This window comes from Oryzias melastigma, linkage group LG15 (genome assembly GCF_002922805.2).
Source record: "Oryzias melastigma strain HK-1 linkage group LG15, ASM292280v2, whole genome shotgun sequence".
NCBI classification, from domain to species: domain Eukaryota; kingdom Metazoa; phylum Chordata; class Actinopteri; order Beloniformes; family Adrianichthyidae; genus Oryzias; species Oryzias melastigma.
Window position 1 is genome coordinate 8815214 of NC_050526.1, and position 8000 is coordinate 8823213.

The following is an 8000-nucleotide window of genomic DNA, read 5'->3' on the forward strand; positions in this document are numbered from 1 at the left end:
TACTTCCTATATGGGACATGGAAGTAGGGGGGCTTGCTCTGTCCAGTTATTTTATATACAGTCTATGTCAGCATCATGTTGAATTACAGAAACTGTCAGGACACCGTTTCCCACAATGCATTGTTTTGTAGTCATCAAGGCAGCTTGCAGCCAGCGCAGTACCTATTTTCTGGCTGCGCTGGCTTAGATAGGTACCTTGAACCTGCCCCTTATGACAGCGCACATGTGACATCGGAGCAAGAAAATAACCAGCATCCACCGCACTGCGGGCGATCCGCGCAGCGCTGGCTGCGCGTATCGCCCGCAGCACTCTATCCACCTTGGTCATCTCAAACACGCTTATTGACTTTTGTGTTCCTTCATCCTATTTCTTCTTTTACTAGTGAATAAAAACATGACATTAGTGTAAAATCCAAATTATTTTAAAATCTATAAATGTAAATGCAATAAGATGATGTCACTCTGATTATAGAGCTCTCTGACAGTAGATTAAACCTTCTACCATCTTGCCTATCTGACATGTCAAAAATCTAAACATAAATTCATTAATTTTTTGAAGTTTTATTCAAAGCCAAAGAGACCCAATGGATGGATAAAGGCGCTCCATGTGGCTCTGGAGCCTCAGGTTTCAGATCCCTGAACCAGATCATAGACCGGGGGTGCAACTCCAGACCTTGTGGGCCGCAGTGTCTGCATGATTTCTAGATATCCTAGCCCTACCCATGTCTGATTATCTGGTTCAGGTGTGTCCAGCCAATTAGAACAAGCCAGAGCAGGGTACATGGAAAACCTGCAGGAGTGCGACCCTCAAGGCCTGGAGTTGCCTATCCCTGTCATAGATCATGTCTCCAAAACAAAAGACTTTCAATTTAGATTCACGAGGAAAAACACTTCATCAATTTCTAATTGTTAAGTGTTGTCCATTTAAACACAATTATTGAGACAAGCAGTCATGACAAGTTGGATGTCTTCTCAGAGACAGCTGGGCTAACAACTCTGTCCCTGCCAGTTTAACATGCTGTGTACAGAGAGACCTTCAAATAATCCTGAAACCTCAGCTTCTTTAGTCTCAGAATAATGCACTGTAAGTACGAATATAAAAAGTCTCTTGAAGAAGATTGTTTTACTGGGTGAAGCGCTGGGGGGTTAGCTGCAGTGGTTGATGATCAAATGGGTCCTGAAACTTCGTTATTCACTTGAAATGAAAAAAACATTTGAACCTGCAGCTCACTGGTGTCTGTGCTGCTTCCAGATGCAGCTGGTTTGTTCAACGGTTTCGTTTCTGTTTGTGTAAGCAGATGTGACTTGTTTTTTTTCCTTCCTGTTTGCACCTGTATCAGAGTTTCAGACATTTTCATTCTGCATCTTGAGTTTCATGCAAACTCAACTTAATATATCTGGTTTATTTAACATTGTTTAATATCTTTTAAATTTTACTCAACAAAATGGTTGCATTTTTGTATTTTTTTTTAATTAGAAACAATCAAGTCAGATTTTCTCTGCAGGGCCAAAGATATGATTGTCGTTAGAGTTGATTTTGTTTTAGGTCCTAGTCTTTCTGATCTCCCAGCCAATGCTTACATCCTGAATGCGTCAGTGTTATCAAGCATTTTACATGTCTTCACAATCCTGCATGTTGCCTGTTTTGCTTCATTCTAAAGCTAAAATATTTCTAAAACCACATTTCCACTCTGTTGTTAATGCTTTATGTTCTTACAATCATTTTGAGACCTTTGTGACAGGTGGCCTTTTCCATTTCCAGTTTTGGGCAGCTTTGTTTTCTCTGCTAAACTGGGAAGTAAAACAGAAATGCTTTGTATAAAGTGAAGTATGTGTGCCAGCCTTTGATGTAAACCATATACTTACCGCCAATTCAACAGAAAAGCCGAAATCCCAGAGTGGAAAATGTTCCTCAAACGCAGCAGGACAAAAATAACAGTGTGTCTTGTGTTGTGTCACACGTAGGTGGGAACAAAACACAGCTGACTCAGTCTGTGATGTAATGAACTGCACATGATGGAGTCCAAACTGCCATTTCATGAGCTTTTCTCTGAGATATTTAGTTCTCAAAGATTAGAGAGTAAATAAACATGCAAAAGTGATTAATGAAAACTCCACATATCTTTTAACTTGGGAGCCTGTAGCTTTCTGAAGGGCCCTCACTGTGTTTTTGTGTGGAAGTTGTTCCGGATCATCTCATCACAAATTTGTTCTGTCACTACAAAACATGACTTCATTTTCTTTTTTATTTAATTAATTTATTTAGACCAAGTGAGACAAAATGCTCAGGCTTTAACCATTATCTCTCCTGTACAGTGTGCATCATCTAATTTCAGTTACTTCTTTTTTTCTCCTGTTGTAAATTACGGTATCTTTGTCACTAACTATCAGCAACAACAATTGCCTCTTTAAGATCGTAAGAACTGATTTCATCTAAGTTTGTTTTCCTGGTTCCAAAACTTTTGGGGGATTTTTGGAATTGATCCCTCAGAACTAGAGGTGGACTTACCATTAAGGTTGGCGATTACCTGGGGCCCCCAACACTCTGGGGCCCAACAATGAACACATAAAAGTGTCTAAAATCAATCTTACACCCATTATTAAGGTGCATTCACACCGAATGCGATTCGCATGGCGAAGGCAGCCGGTTTCAAAGTTAGGTCAATAGTACAGATGCGAATTGAGGCGATCTGTAGTCCCATGACGCAATACGAGGGACGGACACAACATCCATCATGCTAAAAACATCAGCTGGTAGCTCCTCCTACAAGCGGCCACAGAACCAAGCTCAGACATGCAGCGAGACGCAAATTTGACGCACGAATCGCATCCGGTGTGAATGCACCTTGATTTAACTTGTCACAACGTAAACACCCTACGTCCTGACTGTCCACTAACCTGTTCCATAAATGCAGTTATACAGTCAAACCTAATCATTTCATTTTCGTCCTCAAAATCTCTGTATTTTGCATATTTCCTGTTCAGTTTCAGCACAGGTTGTGATGTCTACCACACAACAGTTTTGACATGAGTGCAATTTTTAAATGCTTATCAGAACATTGGGATTCTTGACATTGATCCTGTGTAATGGACCAAGTAAGAAGTTATTTGATGTTTTAACCTAGCTAAGGATTTAAAATTAATGCAACCACTAAAGAGAGCCCCTTTTATAAGTCCGCCACTGCTAAGAACCATTTGCTGGTTTTGTGACAAAGTCCGGTGTTTGCTCAATTTAGAGGCAGGGAATGATGAGCAAATGCTTCCTGTAAACTTTCTCAATACTTGGATATATGTCAGCACTTCCTCTTTACTCCACCTCAACTGGCTGTTATCTAATGTGGAGAAGCACAAAGTTCTCATCATGACAATCAGTCATCATCCTGGCAATCACCTATTATTAGACGATGGTATTTTCCATGGCTGAACAGGCTGATTTTTCCTCAGAGATCTGAATGCAGACGTGTTGTCTAACTTAATCTAAATATAGTTTACTTAAGGCATTGTGAAACTTGTTCATATTGACTTTCAAAAGATAAAAAAAAAAAATCAGAACATTCACATGAGAAAATGCTAACAGAAGTTCCAGCCAAAATCTGTCGTTTAGGTGTTTTGCTTGAGTGTAAGCAGGTTTGTAATGCTGTTTACATGGAATTCAGGCTGGAATTAAAGAAAAAAAACAAGTCTCATGATGCAACCAACTGCAGTCAAAAATGAGAAGTGATTTTTTATTTTTTTTTTGGTTCAGGCAGAATGACCGCCCTCACTTTAGCTGATCTCACGCAGCGAGTTTCATTTGCATTTTCTGTCTGCATTATCTGGCCGTGTGGCCCAAATGAACAAGAACAACAGCAGAAAACCTAGAACCCTCAGGTTAGACATGAACAGGGAGACATTGAGTAAACTTGCTGCTCCTGCCACTGCAAAGATCCGGTAAGATTTTATTTTTCTAAATGCAGAAGGTTTTCACAGCCAAAAAAAATTGATTTTATTTTAACTTTATCAATTGTATTTTCAGACAATTCTCACAAAAAGAAGAATAATTCCCACAAAGAAACCTTTTCCAATCTAAAAATGACTTTCTGGGGCTTTCTGTGTTTTCAGGCAGCTGCAGAAGATGGTTCAAGACATTAGGAAAAATGATGGCAGCTTGCTGGATAAACTCAGAAGGTGAGTTTCAACATAGATAAAACGCAAATGCAACATTGATTTGAGATCTTGTGTAAGAAACAGTTTCCAGAGCGCTTCTGTTTACCACGTTTGGCTACACGCTTCACTGCAGAATGTCAATTCCTCTTTCTCAGCCATTGGAATAAAGAGAGCGAGTATCGAACCAGAAATAAACTAGACAGATGGCTGATCTTTCACCTTCCATTCTTAAAATGTATTCCTTTAACGCACTGAAAGTGTGAGACTGACAAAAGGACTGTTTTTTGCAAAACAACCACGTTAGATTTCTAAAGGGAGCTTTGGAAACATGTTTGCCATCAAAAAATACAGATTTTTCATTGAATATATAAGGTGCTTTAAACAGTTTAAGCCTTTGAGACCTGAAGCTTAAACACTAAATGTTTAACATACTGTAACTTTTCAACCTTTAACACAATAATTCCAGCAGAGTCTGAAGGAGAAAAGCGGCTTCTTCAGAATCTGCTGGAATTATTGTGTTAAAGGTTGAAAAGTTACAGTAAATCAAAGAACGTAAACACTGGAGCCCCGGTATTACTGGGTTAAAATAACATAAGATGTTTTTATTTTATGTTTCAACATTAACAGGCTGAAAAACAAGCCGCTCCCAAACCCGCCTGCAAGAGACTACAAAGGTGAGAAGTTAAGTCTCTCATTAAAGCTGCAGTTCCACGTGAAAGATTTTGAGAAGGGAACATTTTTGTCCGTCTTCTAAAAGTTAGTCTAAACCAGGGGTTTGTAACCTGCAGGTCCGGAGCCACATGCTGCTCTTTAACCTTCCACTGTGGTTTGAAAAAGTAACATATTTTAGGTTTATCTTAAAGGTTTATAAGGCAAAAAAAAGGGCTGAAAATCAAAAGTTTTTTAACTCCTTCACTAACAGTAGAAGAACAGAATCCCGAGTACCAATAATGCTCCAACAATCCATCAAGCAGCTTTGCTTCAAAGTTTACCAAAACTGAAACATTTTGACAGATGTTTAAGTGCTGTTGTTTACCGCAGAAATACAGTCAGTAAACACAATTCACAAACCAGAATTTAAGGTTCACTCTCTATTTTTAAATAAAAAAATGAAGGATTTTACTTGTAAAAAACACAAAAAGGATCCATTCATTAGCTCTGGTATATTCATTCTTTTTATTTAGATGTATGAATTTCTGGTTGAGATGCAGCACGATCTGTGGTTTTGTGTTTACTGACATTTCACTACCTACCACATTCCCTGCATTGAAAGGATTTTATGTGGAGACTTTGTGAGACGTTGTGGCTCCTATTGAGATGTCAGTAAGAAATCCGCCACAATGGCTCTTTAACTGTTGAAGGTTGCAGACCCCCGGTCCAAACACTTTACACAGCTTTAGCTCTGAGCCAAGATGCTCTTTGAAACTTCAAGATGTCAGACTCTTTACAAGGTCAAAAACTCCAAATATTACCTTTCCCTCAGGAAAACAAAGAAGCTGCGTCAGGATGGCTTATGAAAATCTACTGGTGCAGTTTTGATTTACTGTTTGCTCTTTTCACCATTTGGTTGAGAAGTCTTCTGCTTTCTTAGCATTCACACTTCTTCAATTTAGTCTCAATGCTAAAAAAGGCTCATCAGTGATACAGCAGATAAAAGTCAGTCTGAACCCTTTTTCTACATTTACATATTTATTCTCTTCTGTAGCTTTTGTTATCAGGTTTTTCAAATCCTGAATTAAAACATTTCACATATTCAAGGACCATTTTCACAAGCATGTTTTTCCAATTTGTCTTTAAATTTCATTTTATTTTTGCAGATGATATCAGGGAAGGGAATCATATGTGTGATCCAGACTATGTAAGGATTTTAAAAATGTACTTTCTGATCCTATATCTAAGGCCATGTCCAAATTCCCACCCTAGTCCCTAACTACTAAGAAACTATATAGTGCGGGACTATGTGATGTCCTGGATTTTAAAAGCAATTTGGACACCATGCTCACTACTTTTCTTGTGTTTTTGTAAACGCCATATATGACATCACTGATTTCACAAAGTGAAAATCTAATCAATACGAACATTCCATGACGTCTGTTTATGGCTATGTCCGAATTCCTTCCCCACGCATTATATAGTGCACTATATAGTGCATTCGCCATTTCCTAGTGCTGTCCAAATCTACTAATCGAGTACACTAAAAATTTAGCAGAAGTCTTTGTGGAAAAAATAGTGTGCACCGGTTACTACTGTGCATGTACATTAGCGAATATAGACCACAATGCATTGCAGTCGAACAATTTTTGAGAAAAAAACTTGTTTAAATATAGTTTTTTTTTAAAAACCACCACATCATCAAAACACAGTGGAGTCATAAACAGATGTTGTGAAATGTTAGTATTGATTCAATTTTCATTCATTCATCTTCCTGACCACTTTGTCCCTTTCGGGGTTGCGGAGGTGCTGGATCCTATCCCGGCTAATGATGGGTGAAGGCGGGATACACCCTGGACAGGTCGCCAGTCTGTCTCAGGGCCTCAGTTACACACTCATACACACTCACATTCACACCTAGGGGCAATTTGATTTGATTTTCACTTTGTGAAATCGGTGATGTCATATTTATGTTTAGAAAAAAGAAAAGTAGTGAACATGGTGTCTGAATTGCTTTTAAAATCCAGGGTATAATTTAGTCCTGTACTATCTAGTTTTTTAGTAGTTTTTGGAAGGAATTTGGACATAGTCTATGACTTCACTCTGTTCATAGCCAAAGTTTATCAAGCTTCTTGTTGCCAGGACAATGACATGGATACGGATCTACCTGATGATGACAACTATGAACCACCCCCGAGTCACAGAGTGTTAATCCCAACTCCAACTACCTTACCGAGGGGAGAGTATATTGGTTAGTGCATTCATCTGAATATGCATGTCCTCACCATTTGTCAAAAGTGAATAAAAAGCAGCACTTCATCGAAGTTTTCCTGTCATGTAAACATTTGTTGTCCCATTTCAGACAGCTTCCAAAACCCACCAAGCCGGCCACCGAGAACCCCAATCAGGCCAAGCAAGTCCTCCCAGCAGTTGCACCCGGAGCGCCCTGAGAGTGTTGATGATGAAAAAGTGACTTCTATTAATCCTAATTGTTTCCCTGTATAATGTTTCATGTAAGTAACTGCTTTTGGTTTTTGTTCTTTTTAAGGATATGTATATTCATCCAGATGCCAGTAATGAAGAGGACAACTATGTCGAACCAGACCGGACCCAAACTTGTGGTATGACTCTTTGAGTGAACAGATCAAACTGTTAATACAGGAGTTAACATCAACATCAGCTGTGTTATAAAATGAAAACTCATCAAATTTAAATCCTGAATATATAGTTGCAAAAATTATAAGGTTAAAAAAAAATTCACAGAAGTTGAGCGTAAAAATAAAAAAAAGAAAAATCTTTATGAATCTTGTTTATAATCTTGTGTTTCTGTATTATGATATAATGTGAAACCTCTCCTCCGCGCTCGTAAACCTCTCCTCCGCGCTCATGAAACCTCTTCTCCGTGCTCGTAAACCTCTTCTCCGCGCTCGTGAAACCTCTTCTCCGTGCTCGTAAACCTCTTCTCCGTGCTCGTGAACCTCTCCTCCGTGCTCGTAAACCTCTTCTCCGTGCTCGTGAACCTCTCCTCCGCGCTCGTAAACCTCTTCTCCGCGCTCGTGAAACCTCTTCTCCGTGCTCGTGAAACCTCTTCTACACGCTCGTGAAACCTCTCCTCCGCGCTCGTGAAACCTCTTCTCTGCGCTCGTGAAACCTCTCTTACGCGCTCGTGAAACATTTTCTCTGCGCTCGTGAAACCTCTTCCC

At 39.3% G+C, this 8000-nt stretch overlaps 1 protein-coding gene across 1 annotated transcript in view; it reads left to right on the forward strand.

The window, feature by feature from the left end:
* Positions 1 to 7591, forward strand: part of LOC112161948 (B-cell linker protein) — a 29771-nt gene extending 22180 nt beyond the window's left edge. Inside the window, exons 4-9 of the mRNA XM_024297514.2 lie at positions 4102 to 4167; positions 4774 to 4820; positions 5964 to 6004; positions 6940 to 7048; positions 7160 to 7266; positions 7346 to 7591. Of these exons, the coding sequence (XP_024153282.2) occupies positions 4102 to 4167; positions 4774 to 4820; positions 5964 to 6004; positions 6940 to 7048; positions 7160 to 7266; positions 7346 to 7432 (457 nt within the window). The 3' untranslated portion in view covers positions 7433 to 7591. The remainder of the gene's footprint in view (positions 1 to 4101; positions 4168 to 4773; positions 4821 to 5963; positions 6005 to 6939; positions 7049 to 7159; positions 7267 to 7345) is intronic.
* Positions 7592 to 8000: the final 409 nt, after the last annotated feature.